This window comes from Mesoplodon densirostris, chromosome 11 (assembly GCF_025265405.1).
Source record: "Mesoplodon densirostris isolate mMesDen1 chromosome 11, mMesDen1 primary haplotype, whole genome shotgun sequence".
NCBI lineage: Eukaryota > Metazoa > Chordata > Mammalia > Artiodactyla > Ziphiidae > Mesoplodon > Mesoplodon densirostris.
In genome coordinates this window covers 72,577,596-72,595,609 of record NC_082671.1, presented here as the reverse complement: position 1 = coordinate 72,595,609, position 18,014 = coordinate 72,577,596, and the positions used below count along the sequence as shown (strand labels likewise).

Here is an 18,014-nt window from a genome sequence, read left to right as displayed (position 1 = left end):
TCACCCTGTGATCCAAAACTGATCTAACCTGGTTATAATTTTAACCAATTTGCCTGAAGTCTGGCACCTGTGTGGACTAGACTCTGATTATGTCCAGTGGAAGAAGGTTCTTGCTAAACAAGACCGAGTAGTCTGTTTAATTTCAGAGTCCCCTTCCGTCTCCTGGGACACGTTAAGGCTTTCAGGCAGCACTGATGTAACTCCCAGACTCCTTGTAATTAGGTCCCATCTGACCTGGACACGCTGGGTTTGTGATCAGTTGTTTTTCCCTTGCTTCTGCCAGGAGCGTTTGTTAAACAGGCCAAATGTACCAAACGTTTTACGGGTCTGGAAGCTGCTGGCAAACCGTAGTAGTGGGCCTGTGTCTGCACTCCCACTTCTTCATCTGTAAGGGTTGGGCAGTGATACCTTCCTCATGAGACTATGGTCAAGGTTAAGTAGCAACATACATTAATATAGTGCTTGGGCCTTAGAGGTGATCAGAATGGTAGCTGCCCTCACAGGCAGGCGCCGTGAATTTATACGGTGACACTGATTCTGAAATCAGCTGGGTCAGCCAACTGGGAATGCAGCAGCATTTCCCAAAGTGTAGGCTGCTCAGTCCTAGACCTGTGAGGTAACCCATGATCAAAGGGTTCATCAACCAGATCAGGTTTGGGAACGTCCACACTGGTCCCTTCCTGGACCTTCACAGTGTCCACGTTGTCCATGAGGACAGGAAACGCCCCGCAGAGCCCGCCACATGAGACGCCGCAGCAGGGGCCTTTCACCACCTCACCTGAGTGCAGAGGCTGTGCGACTCGATTTACAGCTATTCCCCAAGCCAAGACTGGGACCCCTCTGATCGCTGAAAACCTGCTCACGTCCCTTTAACGAGTGCTCAGTCTGAGCTTCACACTCAGGGTGGGGGGCGGCACTGGGTCTCATCCTCGGAAGAGTCTGGGGCACCAAAGCGGACCAGGAGCAAGACAGAACCGGGTCCTCCTAGGAGGGAGGCCTCCCTCCTCTCCCCTCAGGGGAGCCCCCCTCCAGGGCCTTGTTAGGCGCCAAGCACCCAGGAGATGCCAGAGCCCTCCAGCCACACTCAGGGCCGCCTCCGCCCTCAGCTTCTTTCCTCCTGGCCTCTCCCTGCACTGGGCGCCCTGTAACAGTTGCTAACATCTCTATAAGGGGGTCAGCGGTGGGGAGGGCGAGCCTACCATGGGCCTCTTGGTGCAGGGCTGTGGCCCGGGAGCCTTGAGAGGGTGCCGGCAGGTCGGGCTGGTAGTGCCAGGCTGTGTCCCAGGAGTGGCAGAGGCTCCAGACCCCGGCCTCTGTCAGCGGGGCCGACCGTGTGTTCCAGATCGGGAAGCTGCGCAGTGAGCTGGAGATGGTGAGTGGGAACGTGAGGGTGATGTCGGAGATGCTGACGGAGCTCGTGCCCACCCAGGCGGAGCCGGCAGACCTGGAGCTGCTACAGGTGAGCAGCAGCCGCCCGGTTCAGCCTCCCGGCCCCGCCACCGCCACGGTGCTTTCCGTGGCGGACTCTGAGCCCCTCGGTCACAATGGGAGATGATAAAGCCAGGGACTTCGGGCTCCATCAGATTGGAACTCGGGGCTCTACCACTTGGTGGTTTGAACAGAATAGCCCCTCTTGTCTCAGTTTCCTCATCGGTAACTTTGCTTTTGTGGTACAAGTTTGACCTAAGTACTAAATAAGGCTTTGCACGTAAAACACCCTCCCTGTGGCCTGGTTCCAAATAGCTCCCCATCAGTGGTCTTGAGGAAAAGCTGGAAGGTGAGGTGTCCACCTTTCAGAATATGAAACTTAGCAGGCTGGGATCTGCAGGCTGGGGCTCCCGTATGTCACGTGATATCCCCAGGGTGCCACCCCCAGCTGGGGCCCCACTCGAGTGAGGGGGTTTGTGGGGAAAGGCACCCTCCCCACAGAGGTCAGTCCTAGACACGCCAAGAAAACTAGGGACCCCCGCGGCCCAGGAGTCACCTGAACCTGTGAGGGGACAGACGGCTTGGTATGATCGTCTCGTTTTGTGTCGTTCCTGCTGGGCCTCACATTCCTGGAAGGCGAGACTGTCCCTGGGCCCGACCAAGCGGACACAGTGTTCTTGCTCCGGGGTCCTTACCTTATGGTGGGAGCAGGGGGCAGGGTGGAGGGGAGTGAAGTCGGAGTCTCACAGTTGAGTGAACACACGAATATGAAGAATAAATGACAGGGCTTCCCTGGTGGCGCAGTGGATAGGAGTCTGCCTGCCAGTGAAGGGGACATGGGTTCAATCCCTGGTCCAGGAAGATCCCACATGCCGCAGAGCAGCTAGGCCTGTGCGCCGCAACTACTGAGCCTGTGCTCTAGAGCCCAAGTGCCACAACTACTGAAGCCCGCGTGCTTAGAGCCCGTGCTCCGCAACAAGAGAAGGCCCCGCTTGCCACAACTAGAGAAAGCCCTCGGTGCAGCAACGAAGACCCAACACAGCCAAAAATAAATAAACCAAAAAAGAAATTTTTTTTTAATAAAAAGAATAAATGACAGAAGCTTGAGTGAGTTGGGAAGTGGCAGGATTGCTGTAGCGCAGTTAATTTTGGGTGTCCCAAGCCAAGGCCTTGCGGTATGAGTGATTCTGGGGACTCAGAAGGCTGGCTGGCAGGCAGGGGTGACACAGGGACAGCTGATGCACACTGAGCATGTCCTGTGTGCCAGGCTCTGATGTGGACACGTGATATACATTCACTCACTTAATCCTCACCCTCCCCGCCATGAGGTAGGTACTCTTGTTATCCTCACATCCCAGGTCAGCAAACTGAGGCAAAGAGAGGTCATGGGACGCCCCCGGGGTCACAGGGCTGGTCAGCAGCAGAGCCGGGGTATGAACCCAGGCCCCTGGCTCCACCAGCTGCTCTTCTGCTCTTGAGAGGGGCAGGAAAGGAAGTAGGGACAAAGCTGCAGTGTGCTTGGTCATGGGGGGAGGAGAGGGGAGGCCCGCAGGATGTTGGAAGTCCCCTGGGCCTGCCCTGCCCCACGCTCAGGCGAGAGAGGAAATCCCGGGAGAGGGTCTGACCTGGGGGGAGGCAGGGGCAGCAGGGTCTGAAAAGAACCAAAATCAGTGGTCTTCATGATGCCAGGAGAAACGTGCTGGCGCGTGGCCACAGTCAGCAGTGCCCGACCATCTGTTGGGACCTCAGGACTGTGACCCGGGCCCCTCTCCACCTGATGGCAGGCACCTGAGGACGGAAACACTCCGTCCTACAAATAAAAAGCCTGTAAATGCTTCGGCTTCTAATTTTTTTTCTTTTTCCCAAACAAGTTTAAATACATAACGCTAACTGATTAAAAGTCAGTTGGTGACGTGGTGACTAAATGCAATGTGGGAACAGAGAAAAAAAGGACGTTAGTGGAAAAACTGGTAAAACCTGAATAAAGTCTGTAGTTAGTTAACAGCATTGTACCCACATTAATGTCATAGTTTTGACAAGTGCCAAACTAAGGAGAGGCTGGGTGAAGAACCCCTGTGCTGTCTTATCTTGGCAACTTTTCTTTAAATTTAACATTATTCCAAAATAAAAAGCATTAAAAAAGAAATTAGAGGGCTTCCCTGGTGGCACAGTGGTTGAGAGTCCACCTGCCGATGCAGGGGACGCGGGTTCGTGCCCTGGTCCAGGAAGATCCCACATGCCGCGGAGCGGCTGGGCCCGTGAGCCATGGCCGCGGAGCCTGCGCGTCTGGAGCCTGTGCTCTGCAACGGGAGAGGCCACAACAGTGAGAGGCCCGCGTACCGCAAAAAAAAAAAAAAAGAAAAAAAAAAGAAAGTAGAGTAATGAGGCAAACATTCAGAGTCGGGATAATAGTTGAATCATCCAGTTTATTTTTTATGCTTTGGTCACAAAAAACCTCAGTGCACCCAGAGAAGTGGCAGGTGTTTCACCAGCCACCTCGCAGTCTTGATTTTCCGCGAAGGGGAGGTGAGGGCAGGAACTTCATCCTGAGGGCCGCACAGCCAGGTTAAACCCACAACACGGCTCCCACATTGGTCGTCTCCTGTGTGCTAAACACTTAGAAATGAGACGCCAGTGCTCGTCCGTAGAACCCCAAAAGCCGTTCTGTGCAACCTGAAGTCCAGTCTGGAAACCTCTCCGCCTCCAAGGTGCGCTCAGGGCCGGGCGTCCGGTAGAGACGGCCTCGCTCCGGGTCCAGCAGCTGTGGTTGTCTCACTTCCTCCCCCGGCAGGAGCTCAACCGGACGTGCCGGGCCATGCAGCAGCGGGTCCTGGAGCTCATCCCCCGCGTCGCCAACGAGCAGCTGACCGAGGAGCTACTGATCGTCAACGACAACCTCAACAACGTCTTCCTGCGCCACGAACGGTAGCCCCGCTGTCTGCCCCGCCTCGGGCCAGCCGCCCCGCCTTCTTCCTTCCCTTCTCCCCTGTTCACACCCTCCGACTTCTCATCTCCCTCTCAAACACCAGGTCAGCTGCCCAGCACACGTGCCCTCAGCTGTCTTCATCCAGCGTAGCAGGAGTGCCCGCCCTCCACCCCACAGCTCCTTTCCTGCCGCCTGCGTCCCTGCATCCAGGATCACAGCCTAAGCTTTCTAACTTAAGCAGAAAAAGAAGTCATTAGGAGAACGGCCTTTATTGAATGGATAGCTTTCAGAATCCAAAGAAGAATAAAAGTCAGGCCTCCCAGTGGGGCAGGAAGGACAAATGCCAGGGCAGTTCAGGGGCCTCCGGGGCAGAAACTCCTGGACCATGACCCCAGAGTGTCATCATGAATACATGGGCTCCAAACTCTTGCCCACCTTGTACCATTCTGTCCAAGAGTCAGCTCCCCAAGAGAAACTCTGATTGGCTCAGCGTCCTTGTGGGATGCAGATGTGGGAGGGGACAGGCCCCCTTGACCACAGTCCCGCCGGGATCACAGGAAAGGGGGGGAGCAGCTCCCCAGAGGAGCACTTAGGTGCTGTTACAAAGGCGGGGAGAAGTGCTGGGCCTGCAGAAATGATGTCCCCCATGCTGCCTCTGAATCTGTAAAACGGAGCTCATGATTCCTTGTAGATAACTGAGGGCCCGTGCGGTTATGCCTATAAAGCACTCGGTGGTCGGGCTATCTGGCACAGGGTACCAGTTATGCCAGCCGCCTCCAGCCCCTGGTTCATTTCGTGTTTCTATCCATCAGCAAACACTTGCTGAGTGATTCTGAATCAGGTGAGGGGGCGGGGCCTGGCAGGCCACGGCTGCCCGGCCTCTCCTGCTCGCTGACCTGGTGGGACTAAGAGCCCCTGCCATTTGCCGTGTGGGCCGTGAGGTGGCCCAAGGGCCCGATCTAAGGGTGACTGGGACCCCTCTGACACCTATTCATCAGACCTTACATTTGTTTGGTGGTTCACTTGATCCTCACACCTGCGAGGCAGGTTCCACTGTCACCCGCTTATTAACAGACAGGAGACTGAAGTTCAGAAGTGAGGTGATTTACCCAGGGTCACACAGTGAGGGCCAGGGCCAGGTCAGGAACAGATCCCAGAAGTCCTCAGTCTACCCACCAGCCCCTTGACCTGTCTAGGGCAGTTTTAAGTGGCTCCATAAAGCAGTGTAAGAGGTGTGTCTTCCTTACACCGCTTTAGAGACATACACACACACACACATGTGCACACGCAAATGTATGTTACCGAACAAGTTCCAAAAAACAGTACTTACCTTTGCTGTGTGCACGCACCCCCATTTCCTTTTCTGCTTTAGTCTATGCCTGTTGTTTATTTAATGCTAATGGTGACTAAGGTGACCAGATAATTGATAATCTAATTGGGACACTTCCAAGTGAAAAAGGGGCCCTGCTAATACTTCCCTGGGGCAGCAGGCATAAACTGGATCCGTCCAGGGTGAACCAGGCCGTGTCATCACCCTGTTTGTGACCCACTCTGTCGGTTTTGAGACCTGCAGTGGGAAAAGCTCTGGCCTGGCTGTGCTAAGGGGCCACCCAGTCCTTCTCCTTGACTTAGGTCTTTTCTGTCTCATAGGTTTGAACGCTTCCGGACAGGCCAGACCGCCAAGGTAAGAGGCTGCTTCTCCGTGATAATGGGAAGAAGGAGGGCTGGGCCCATTTCCCTCCCCAGGTATCCTGCGTGGGATGTGCCTTCTTAGCCAGAATCTCCAAGAGGGCCCCTTCTCAGTTTTTATGTCACTGTGCCATTAGGGTAAATAACATTCTGCCACCAGCTGATGCCCCAGGGTCTTCTGAGCCTCCCAGGCCTCCAGCTGAGCTAGATAGGCCAAGGGGAGGAAGAAAGACTCCCTGACTCCCAATCACTGCTGCAGGGACAGGGTGGGGGGTGGGGGGTGGGGGTGAGGGGGTGGAGGTGGTTATTGCCGGTGACAGGTCCTCAGGCAAAGAATGAAGGCGCCAGTGCTTCAGGACAGAAGGGAATGAGGCTGCCGGTCAGGTTGGGAGGATGATGGTGGCCTCTCCCCTGCCCCCAGGCCCCAAGCGAGGCCGAGGCAGCCGCTGACCTGATCGACATGGGCCCTGACCCTGCAGCCACCAGCAGCCTCTCGTCCCAGCTGGCGGGAATGAGTAAGTGCAGCGTGCGGGTTTCTGGGCTGAGGGTACCTTACATACTGCGGACACCCCTGCAGCTCTGAGGGTGCCGTCCCATTACACAGTTGCAGCTGGAGTGCCAACAGCAGAATCTTGGCCCAGGCCCCTCCTCGCCAGGGTCCAGTGCTGAATCTTCCTGCAAGGCTGAGCGGCCAGGACAAAACACAGGGGACCCTCCCTTGCAGTCCCACAACTCCTGAGCCCCCTCAGATCTCAGAAATCCCACTGTTGTGTGATTTCCCATTAACACCTTGAATTCTCCCTGGCCTGAATCATCTGGTGAACCTGGGCATGTCACTTGGACATCCTGGGCCCTTTTCCTCCTCTGTAACAGGGGCAGGAATGGGCCCTGCTCACAGGTCATCGTGAGGCCTGGATAAGCTTCTGCACAGAGCGGGCTTAGACCAGGGCCAGGCCCAGAGTGCACTCCTGGTAAGCGTTAGCCATCGCCACTCTCGTCACTATGATTAGCGTTATTGGCTGCCTGCTTCATGCCAAGCCTTTGGAAGTAATTGAGAGAGAGGAAGTGACTTGCCCCTGGTCCCTCAGCCAGCAGGTGGCCTGCCCCGTCCGTCCGTCCCCCGACCCCGCCACCACTCCAGGCCACGCTGCTTCTCCAGAACCGACCTGGGCCTGGCAGGGAGCAGCTCAGCCACGGCTCAGTGTCCAAGGACAGCCAGGCAGACCCTTCACGTGGCCTTTATGTCCCCACAGACCTGGGCTCCAGCAGCGTGAGGGCTGGCCTGCAGTCTCTGGAGACCTCTGGCCGCCTGGAAGATGAGTTTGACATGTTTGCGCTGACACGGGGCAGCTCGCTGGCTGACCAACGCAAAGAGTGAGTGGCCAGGCCCCGCCCTGGGTCCCTGCAGTCTGGGTCGTCCCCTATCAGGGGAGGGCCTCTCTCCAGGTCCCTGAGCCCAGTTTGTTGGTGGGCACACCAGCCCCTGCCTGCACCCCCTCAGGATAGCAGAGTTCTTTCCCCCGAGCCAATCCTGCGAGGTCCGGGGAACCCTGTGCCCTACAGGCAGGGATGGATGGGGGGAGGAATGCCCGTAGGTTGATGACCAGCTAGGTGCCAGGATCTTGCATGATCTGCTCAGATGAGGAAACCGAGACACTGAGGGGCTGGGTCACTTGCCCAAGTCAGGCAGCTAGCGTTTGGAGGCACTAGGTTGGGAACCCAGGGCCATCCGGTTCCAGAACACAATGCCTGCAGCCCAACCCGGCTCTCTGCTGCATTGTAGGCTGTGTACCAAGCCCTCGGGGGCTGGTCCAGTCATTTCTGCTGTTCCGTAGCCAGCCAGAGAAATCCTGCTACCCCACCCAAGTCTGCCTGCTCTGCACTGGAGCTGGGCTTCTGTCCTTCCCTGGGACTGTCAATCTCCATCAGGGAGATGCTTTCAGCAGCCGAGGCACACGGCCGAGTGTCCACCAGGACCAGCTTCCCAGGACCGGCTCCATACAGGCTGGAAGTAGTTTGCTTGAGGTTGTTGTCAGCCCTTTGGTTATAACCCCAGGGCAACCAGGATGTACAGCCAAGGAAAGCTCTGGATTAAGGGACCTTCCCAGCGGACTCCCCAGCTCCCTAGTGGTCATTCTGGTGTCTTGGGGTACTGTTGATGGGCCTCCAGAGGGCCCAGGGATCCCCTCTCCACCCTGGCCAATCCCGGTAGAACCTGACAGGCTGCTTGCAGCCCTGCCCACTAGCCTATCCAGCCCTGCGCTGTGAGCCGCACCTCTAGTCTGGGGCAGAGCCTATACTCCCAAGCCCAGGTGCTCCAGGACCAGTGTGGTTCACAGTCGCCTTGGAGTTAGGGGCACACTGAGGCTGCTGTGTTGCTGCAGGCTAATGAGTCTGGTGGGACTTGCAGCCTGAAGAGCAGGCTACCTGAGAGCCCCAACCTGGCTGAGGTTTGCTGCTGCACCGTCACTCCTCTGGGGAGCGGGGTCCTGAAGAACAGAGAAAAGCGCGCCCCGAGCTTGCCCTCTGGGGCCCGCAGTCTCACGGGGGGAGTGACATGCATGCGGACCGCTGCTGTGCAGTGCCAGGTGCCATCCTAGAGGGGTGTACCCAGCACTGTGGACTCGGAGGAGGTGCGTGCAGCTCTGCAGAGGGCACTCAGGACTGGACCACACAGTGGGGAGGTCAAGGCGGCCACTTCAGGCCATGGAACAGTACGTGCAAAGGGTCAGAGACAGGGGAGAACGTGAGACGCTGGGGCCAAGGAAGACGTACTGCGAGGGCAGCACGTACCGTCTCAGGTCATGGGTCCTCCTGCAGGCCCTCCCTGGGGAGGGGTTTCCACCCCAGCAGAAAGCGCCCTGCAGGATGGGAGTGTGCCCGAGCCTCCTCTTTGCTTTGCCAGCCTGCCTGGCCGTCCCTCTCTGATGCATCAGCTGGGTCTTCTAGCCCTGGTCACCTGGCTGGCCTTTGGACTCCCCACCTTGCCCTGTACCCTGGGGCTCTTGAACCCTCCAAGACCTCTTCTGCCCGCCGAGTGTCTGGCCCATGCCTCCCTCTGGCCTGTGCCGACCACAGCTGGCACAATCACAGCCTCACCAGCTGACCAGGCTCTTCCACTCAGGGTGCCAAGTAGAGCCATGGGGACATCTGGGTGAGCAGAGTTAGGGTCGCCTTAGCCAGGTTTGGCCAGAAGCAAGGGTGCTCTCTTTTTTTTTTAATAAATTTATTTATTTTTATTTTTGGCTACGTTGGGTCTTTGTTGCTGTGTGCAGGCTAAGTGGCAAGCAGGGGCTACTCTTTGTTGCGGTGCCCAGGCTTCTCATTGCGGTGGTTTCTCTTGTTGCAGAGCACGGGCTCTAGGCACGTGGGCTTCAGTAGTTGTGGCACTCAGGCTCAGTAGTTGTGGCTCACGGGCTTAGTCGCTCTGTGGCATGTGGGATCTTCCCGGACCAGGGCTCGAACCCGTGTCCCCTGATTGGCAGGCGGATTCTTAACCGCTGAGCCACCAGGGAAGCCCAAGGGTGCTCTCTTCCTCAACGTCTTCCACGCTCACTTGCTCCCCAGTGCCGCTGTGTCTTCTTCAGGCACTGACAAGTGTCACCCCAAGTGGCCCCGGGTCCAGCCCCTGCCCCCCAGCCTCACCAAGACCACCTGAGGGGTGGCCCTCCTCCCTCCTGCGCCGGGCACAGGGCCGGCAGTCCCGTGTGCGTCGTGTGGGCCCCACCACTGGAGGCACGGCCCCCAGGGATGGCCAGGCTTTGGCCTTGGGGGCCGTATGAGAGCAGGAGAGAGACAGAAAAGCCGAGGTGGTGGGGAGTAATTAGGAAGGAACACACGGTTCTTTTGAATGAAGGGCATTGTCGTTTTCTGTACGTTCCTGGGGCTGGACATGCCTCATCCCTGCCTTTCCCCCCAGCGCACCCACTGCATCTTAGGTGCACGGCCACTCCCACCCCAGAGTCAGCGGGCCTCCCCGGGTCAGGATGTGCTGCTCAGGCTTTGGCATCTCCTCCTCCTCGCCAGCTCTTGTTGCCCCAATTAGCCAGGGGTGCTAAGCTGCCCTCCAGAAGGGCTGGGTGCCCCGCCCGCCGCCCAGCCTTTGGCTTGGCCGCAGCCCACTTGCATGGGTGCCAGTCGTGGGGCGGGGGGTGAGCTCACTGATGAGCACAGTCTCCTGGCTGCCTCCAGGTCCTGTGGGAGGAGCGGACGGCCGCTCTTCAGAGAGGCTGCCTGAGAATTCGGGGCTTTTACTCGAGAGGCCTGTTTAAGTGCCAGTCTACCCAGTCCCCAGGAGGGCAGGTTGGCGCTACGAGAGTCACATGTGCTATGGTCTTGGCTCCTGAAGCCTCGAGCTGGACCAGCCCTGGCTCCAGCAGAGCGTGAGATGCTCCCCCACCCGCCCCACCTGGAAGAAGAGCCCTCATCTCTATCCGTAGCGGCTTTCCCGTTGAGGCTGGAATTCCGTGCCCTCATCTGTGCCTCAGTGACTGACGCGGTCTCACCTCCTCTCCGCCAGCAGCTCAGGGCGAGGATACCTGCTCTTTCCCAGTGCCAGGGCTGAGTCCCCGAAGCCTCCCCTGGATGTCCCCTCTGTAGCAGTCAGAGAGACACCCAGCCCCCTCGTTAGCACAAGTTTTCCTCCCACTCCTGGTTTATTCTCTCGCTCCCCCTGGAACCTCACCTCAGACGCCGCAGACACCTCCTTCCCCGTCCTCCTCCGCCCGGAAGCTGTGGTGTCAGCTCTGATGTCCTCCCAGTACCCGCCGGCCGGCCTCCCCCACAGGACATTCAGAATCCTCCTCACCCGCCGTCTGCACGTTTGTTTCCAGCTGCAGAATGGGATTCCCCCATTCAAATGCAGCCTTGCACAGAACCATGATTTCTACAATTATGGAATGGGAGCAGCTCGGAAAAGGGTCTAGATGCAAATTCTCTATGGCTGTGGGGTCAGTGACGCTATTTCTCATCCAGATCTGGTCACAGGAGGTTGGTGGTCTTGGTCTTTGGCCCCCAACACCTTCCCTCCCCTCTCCAGCCTTGCTCTGCTTGTCATGCGGGTCACACGTCTGATCCCGGTTCCCAAAGGCAGGAAATGAGACCCTTCCTACCATCCTCAGGCAGGCCTGCAGAGTTGGCGCCCTTCCTGGGGTCTGAGCCGCCCCTGCCCAGGCACGTCCCAAGTCCACACGGGTTGTGAGTCCAGCTCATCCCCACTCAGCCGCCTCTGCCCTCACGTCAGCTGGCATGCCTGGTAAGGCAAGGGCGGCACGTAATGGCCATGGTGGCCTCTGTGTTTCAGGGTAAAATACGAAGCCCCTCAAGCAACAGATGGCCTGGCTGGAGCCCTGGATGCCCGGCAGCAGAGCACCGGAGCGGTAAGCAGAGGGGCCCTGCCGCCCCCCTGGGGCCTGTCCAGAAGGAGGGCCAGGGGATGCTTGCCCAGCGATGCCCACGGTGGTTTATAATAGGCAGCCTGAGAGGGCAGATGGGAGCTGAGTCAGTATTCGGCCTCACTGCCCCTCCAGAGACCTGTTACCTGCAGGAGTGTGGACAGAGGTGGACGGGAGAACAGACCCTAAGACCACAGGGAGGCATCCAAGGGTGCCATTTTTGTTCCATTTAACTTCTGGGCTCTGTGGAGTGACAGCCACATGCCAACACTGAGCAGGCTCTGTGGGCGACCCCTCCCCCTCGCAAGAGCTCCAAGTACAGTTCTCACACCTTTGAATTTGTTTCTGGATGCCTTTAGGGAAGAGAGAATTTCTGTCCCGGTAAGTGGGCCGAGTAGCTCCTTGGGAGGTGGTTAGAAAGTGCAGGACCTGGGAGCTGGAGATGCAGGGGCAGTGAACAGCGTGGCAGAGGAGAGGGTTGGTGACAGCGTAGGGCCTCAGAGGCCGAGGTGGGACTGGGTGCTCGGAGCCCGAGGGGCAACTGGGAGGACTGGGTTTATGCCACGTGAGGTGGGAGCCCTGAGCAGTCTTGAGCAGAGGGGAACGTTTATCTGGCTTCCGTTTTAGAAGGACCCAGCCTGGAAGCTGGGAGAGCGGTCAGGAGGCCGTGGAAGCAGCCCAGTCTTCTGGAGTGGGGCGCGGGGCAGGGGGTGCAGGAGGGATCCCCAGCGACTCCCCAGAGGCATCCCCAGCATCCCGGGAGTCATTCCCAAGTCAGACAGGGCAAGACCTGGAACACTGTGGAGGTGGGACCGGCGAGGACTCAGATGCCTCCTGTGTGCCTTGTGGACCTGCTGCCGTGCAGAGCGCGTTCACGCCCCAGTCTCAGAGCCTCCCACCATTTTTCTTTGTAAGCAGTCATTTGTTGAGCCTGTGCCCTGTGCTAAGCACTCTGCGTCCCCAGCTTACTGAGTGAGTCATCACACAAACCCTAAAGGTATCCCCTTTCACACATGAGGGGTTAATTACAGAGGGGGGTTAAGTGAGACCACAGATGTCACACCCTTAGCACAGTGCCTGGCACGCAATGAAGCTTTTAACCTTCACATCACTGCAGTGTGGTTTTTCCCACTCACGGAGGAGAACACCACGGCTTAGAATTGAGGTCATTTGCCCATGATCTCACAGCTGTTGGTCTGTCCAGCTTGGAAGCCAGTGCTGGTAACGAGAACCCCAGATGGCCTGCGGAGCTCTAAAGAGCAGAGGTGCTCCCCTGCTGCTCAGCCTTCCTTTCCCAGGGGCCATCATTCTGGCTCCAGGACTCCATATGAATCAGGGGGAAGCCCTTCCCTCCCACGCCACCTGACCTCCCATGGGCGGAGGCTGACCAAACAGCCCAGGACGGGTGTCACTTGCCCAGGGGCACACGGCAACGCAAGGGCGTGAGGAGCACTTAGATGCAGGTCTCCTGACTGTTGCCCCACCCGGCAGACGGCCATGGGGCAGAAACACACACACACCACTGCCTGCAGAAAAGCAGGCACTGGTTAAGTTCTGCTCGTTCATCTCTGATGACTTGAGAGATTTAAGTGACTTCCACCAAATCAGGGTATGACTTCCTTAAAACCAGGTCATAAACATCTCCGAGGTGCTTACGTCTGGCTTGGGGGGTAAGGCTTTCTCCCTGTCGGTTGTCAGAACATGATCCCAGGCAGCAATGTACAGAATGGAATCAAGTGCCAACTCTGGGGGCAGCCAGTGGCTGCCCCCCGGGGTTAATAAGTCCTGGGAGGTGGGGATGCTGGATGGCATGTGACAGGCCCCGGGCTGGGTCTGTTCAGGCAGGGAAGGCAGTCACAGGGTGATGGGCTGGGAACCAGGACCCGAGGCTTCCTCCACCGTCAGTCTGCTCTGGGGCCCTAGGGATCTCCTCTTTGCCTGTCAGTAAACATGAGGGGACCAGGTGGAGCAATGTTCCTAACCCTGGATGCCCATCAGAATCCCCTGAGAACCAGTGGGGGGCTAATGGCTGCCTACTCCACCATCCCAGGATTGCTCAGCTCCCCACCCCCAGGGACCCTTGGGGTGAAAAGTAGGGGAGAAGCTTTGCCCTGCACGTCCAGGACTCCAGAGTCCCCACAGGGAGACGCCCTCTGCTGCTTCCTGTCCCCTTTTACCGCCCACCAGCCCAGCACAAGCATGGGCGCGCGCGCACGCACGCACGCGCACGCGCACAGAGGCTCCTGAGGCGGTAGCAGGCCCCTGCTGGAGGAGGCCCCAGCGCACCGGTGGCCCCGGCCCTGGCCTCCCCGCCGCCCTCAGCGTGACCCTCTCCCACCCAGATGGGAGGCGGCAGTGAGAAGAACCTCAGTGACTGGATGGTGAGACCAGGCCCGGAGAGCAGGGGCTGGGCACACTCGCAGGGGGCCCACCCAGGCGGTACTGTCCGTCAGAACAAGAGGAGAGCAGGGTGGGCAGCCAAGGGCCTGCGGCGCCCGCCCAGCACTGTCCCGCTCCCTCTGCTCTCGCTTCCACGGCCCCCTCGGTGCTGCCTTGGAAGCAGGGCCCAGGCAGCCCCTGTGGCAGCCAGGAGGCGACCGGGGCTCTCCTGGGCTTGGGCCGAGTGCCTGCAGAGGGAGCTGAGGTGGGCAGCCCAGAGAAGTCACTGCTGCTGCTGCTGCTGGGAAGTCAGCTCCTGCCTCTTCTCTGGGTGCTCCTGCTGCCGCCTGGCGCCCTCGGTGCTGAGGACGGGGCTTGGGGACCGACCTGTCTTTGGTTGGAGAAAGACTCGCTCTCCCTCTGTTTCCCAAAGTAGCTAAGTGGTAAGCGCATCTCCCCGAGCACCTACACTGTGCCGGGCGCTGTGCTAAGCTCTTTAGCTCCCTCGTCTCGTTTAATCCTCACAGCGATCTGGACCTGGACGGTAGGTACTGTCATCCTCTCTAACGATGAGTGAAGTGAGGGTCAGAGGAGCTGAGTAACCTGCGCCGAGTCGCAGGGGTCCGGCCAGCCTCTGGGCTCTCCGATCCCAGAGTCTGTGACCCTAACCTCCAGCTGGATTCTCCCGCTGTAGACGGATTTCGCGTGGGAAGCCCCCAGGCCCCAGCCCTGCCCCAGTCCAGTGCTCAGCCCCCCGCCCCTGTGCAGGAGCCTGTGTGGTGGAGCCACAGTGCCATGTCCCTGTGCATAGCCGCAGCCCCTCGGGATCCACCGGCCCGGCCTCGTCTGGTGGTCTCAGCCCCTCCCTCTGTCCCGGCCCACCTCTGCCCCCTTCCACCCCAAACGCTGAGTCTGTGGAGGTGTAGGGGGACAGCCTGCAGTCGTGCCCCGTGCCCCAGCCTTGCTGGCTGGCCACTCCCTGGGCTGTGAATATTCTTGTGTCAGATGCCCCTGAGCACCTGTGCTTGGTCCCGGCCCTGGGCCTGCGCACCAAGCCCGCACCCTTGGCCTGTAGGAGCTGGGGGTCCGTTCTCTCCTCGTGGCCCTGCTCCAGCTGTCAGGAGCCCTTCCCCATCCCCTGCTCAGCCTGCTGGCCCCGCCTCCCCCTTGCCCACAGCCTGGCACAGCGGGCAGAACTCGGGGTCCCAGACAGCTGGGCAGGAGCCATCCTGGAGGGACTGCCGGGGACGGGGACGCAGGGCAGGTCCGACTGGCCCCACCGCATGAGGGAGGAGTCCCAGGGGTGGGCGACTGCCCCAGGCCGCGGCCGGTGGGCCCCAGACCGGCGAGGCGCGCTGCCCTCCTGCCTCACCCCCTGGCCTTCCCTCCAGATCCCCGTCACCCAGGCCTGCCTCATGGAGGACATCGAGCAGTGGCTGTCCACGGACGTGGTAAGTCCGGCCCCCTCCTTGGCCCCCTCCTTGCCCACCTGCCCCGGGGCTCCCGTTGTCTCATGAGGAGGTGACAGGGGGTGGGGTCAGGATGAGCGACTGGTGAGGAGAGGGCGTTAGCGCGGCTAGTGTCCCCTCCCCTGCCGCTCCCCCGGCTGGTCCCTTTGGAGGAGGGCCCGGCCCCGCACCCCTCGCAGCCTCTGGGGCCTAACCTTCCCCGAGCCTGCTGCCGATCGAGGTCCCACTGTGGGCAGGACAGCTGGGCCGAGGGCAGCCGGGACCATGGGAGCACTGAGCTCGGCAGCCCCCTCGTGCAGGTCGGGAGGCTGATAGACAGCGGCGAGGGGTGCCACGCCCGCGGTGGGGGGCGGCAGTCTCCAGAGCCCCACTGCCCCCTGTGAGCGGCAGGGGGCAGTCAGCCCTGGCCCCCCGTCCGGGCCCCTTCCCCAGCATCTGCCGCCACTCCCCTCAATTCTTGGCACCAAGGACCAAGTGCCTGGGCACTTCCAGGCCCAGAGGCCACCTTCTGCAAGTGGCCAAGACCATGTTTCTGCCCAAGGTCAGGAGAAGGTCCATCCGTTTCATCTGGTGGGTGAAGGCTTATCCGCTCCCCAGCCCCCAGCGTGAGCATGCGTGGCCTCAGGCTTGGGTGTCAGCCTTTCCACCACTGGGCGAGTCTGCCCACCCCTCTAGACACTGCGAAGAAGGGACTAGCGATTGTCAGAGGCCTACCGGGCACCCTACCCTGCACCTGGCCCTCTGCGAGTAGTCCTCTGTTATAGCTTCCCGACAGCCCTGTGAGTGTCACCAAGCGGAAAAGCAAGGCTCAGAGAAGTCCAGTGGCTCGGGCCAAGGCCTGTGGCTCAGGCAGGGCTGGAGCCAAGGTCTGGACCCCTCAGAGTCAGCAGCCTGAGCCCCAGCCCGCTCCACAGTGCCCGCAGCTAACCTCACCTTCTGCTTTCTCAGGGGAACCACGCGGAGGAGCCCAAGGGCGTCACCAGTGAAGGTAGTAGCCCTTGGCCCTGCCCACCCCTGCCCCGCTCCAGCCTCCGAGCCCACCTGCAGCCTCCCTCTCGTTCCTCCAGAATTTGACAAGTTCCTGGAAGAACGAGCCAAAGTGGCCGACCGTTTGCCCAACCTCTCCAGCCCCTCAGCTGAGGGGACCCCGGGTCCCCCGCCTGGCAGTGCCCCTCGAAAGAAGACCCAGGAGAAAGATGACGACATGCTGTTTGCCTTATGAGTGTGGGGTCTGGCACCCTGCAGCCCGAGCCCCCACTGCTCCCACACCCCGCGGCGGGAACCTGTCTCTCCTTCAGTGTTAACGGCTGCTTTGGGGGTGGCTGTATGCCCTTCTCTCCCCCTTGAGGTTGGGGCCGTGCTGCCTGGGGGTATGGGGGGCAGCCAGATGAATTGGGGGAGCAGGTCAGTTGCACTTCGGAACCCTGGACACCCCTGCCTCCCCTCCCACCCCAACTGACCACTGCGAGTTTGCTGAGGACCCAGAGGCCCCGGAACAGACAAGGCCGGCTGCTTGGTTGCCCCAGCGTGAGTCCCCTTGCCGCTCCCTGGACCCATGCCCAGAGGAGCCCTCTTCCGAGCCCACACTGACAGTCGAGGCCTGGCCATGGGCTGGAGACAGCAGAAGTTTCTGTCGCAGCCTCAGGTCCATTCCCCAGGCCCTGCTTTGGAGCCCGAAGGCTTTGGCCAGCTGTTGAGGGCAGGGTGTGTGGCCCTCTGCTGAGCGCACACTGTCCAGATATGAAGCTGCACGTGGTTGGGGGAGACCTCACCAGGCCCAGGCCACCAGGGGAGGCTTCCAGGGATGCCTGCGGCACCTGTGGGCCCCACGACCTCCACTTCCTTGCCCTCCATCCTTCCTCTGTTCCTCCCACGCAGGGCTCCACCAGGCCCTGGGCCCCCGCACCTGTTGGTTGATCCTCTTGTACTGGGAGAGGTGCCTTTTGTATCCCCAATTAAAAGTAGACAAGTATCCTGCCAGCAGTGTTCGGTCTCCAGGAGGAGGTGACTTCTTGGCCTCACCAGAGGCAGGGACTCCTTTGGGCTGGGCTGGGCTGGGGGCCGCCCGTGGAATGGGCATCTGCAGGCGAGGTGGGTGCAGGAGCAGGCCTGGGCACCCAGCCACGGCTCACACCAGCACAGGCTCCAGCCACGCATTGCCTGCCAAGTGGCCCCATTGCTCTCCACGAGCGACGCGTCTGCATCCTCAGCACCTCACACTGCCGTCCCCGCTCAGGCCAGCTCCTGCCCAGCAGCAGTAGCACTGTGGTCACAGAGACGGAGCAGGTGTGGGCATGGTGGGGCAGTGAGCCTGCAGGGACAATACGGCCATCCCGTCTGAGGCCTAGGTGCCAGGCGCTGTTCCAGGCTATGCGTGGGCTCGTGGAATCGTCTCCACAACCCTGGGCGGAGCAGAGTTGCATCTTGTTTTACAGAGACTGGGTCTGCGACTCAGTGGGTCATGTGAGCCGCCCCAGGTGCAGCTGTTTATGAGGTGCTGGGCACCTCCTCACACATCAGTGCGTCGTCCCCATTTTTCAGATGACAACATTGAGGCTCAGTGTGGATGCCTGGGCACACAGCTCAGGCGCAGGTGTCAGTTCTTATCTCCGTGGCAGTTCAGCCGCCCCAGGTCTCAGGGTACCACCTTTTCTGGTCTGGGATCTTCACACCAGGCTCCCCGCGAGTCACTGCTTGAGGCACATTGGTGCCCCCTGGCCCAGCACTCGG

General features: G+C 59.8%; 1 protein-coding gene across 1 annotated transcript in view; it reads left to right on the top strand.

The window, feature by feature from the left end:
- TOM1 (target of myb1 membrane trafficking protein) overlaps positions 1-17,259 on the top strand; it is a 46,989-nt gene extending 29,730 nt beyond the window's left edge. The window contains exons 7-15 of the mRNA XM_060112659.1: positions 1,343-1,459; positions 4,220-4,353; positions 6,005-6,038; positions 6,465-6,558; positions 7,297-7,417; positions 11,346-11,421; positions 15,207-15,266; positions 16,233-16,272; positions 16,352-17,259. Of these exons, the coding sequence (XP_059968642.1) occupies positions 1,343-1,459; positions 4,220-4,353; positions 6,005-6,038; positions 6,465-6,558; positions 7,297-7,417; positions 11,346-11,421; positions 15,207-15,266; positions 16,233-16,272; positions 16,352-16,506 (831 nt within the window). The 3' untranslated portion in view covers positions 16,507-17,259. The remainder of the gene's footprint in view (positions 1-1,342; positions 1,460-4,219; positions 4,354-6,004; positions 6,039-6,464; positions 6,559-7,296; positions 7,418-11,345; positions 11,422-15,206; positions 15,267-16,232; positions 16,273-16,351) is intronic.
- Positions 17,260-18,014: the final 755 nt, after the last annotated feature.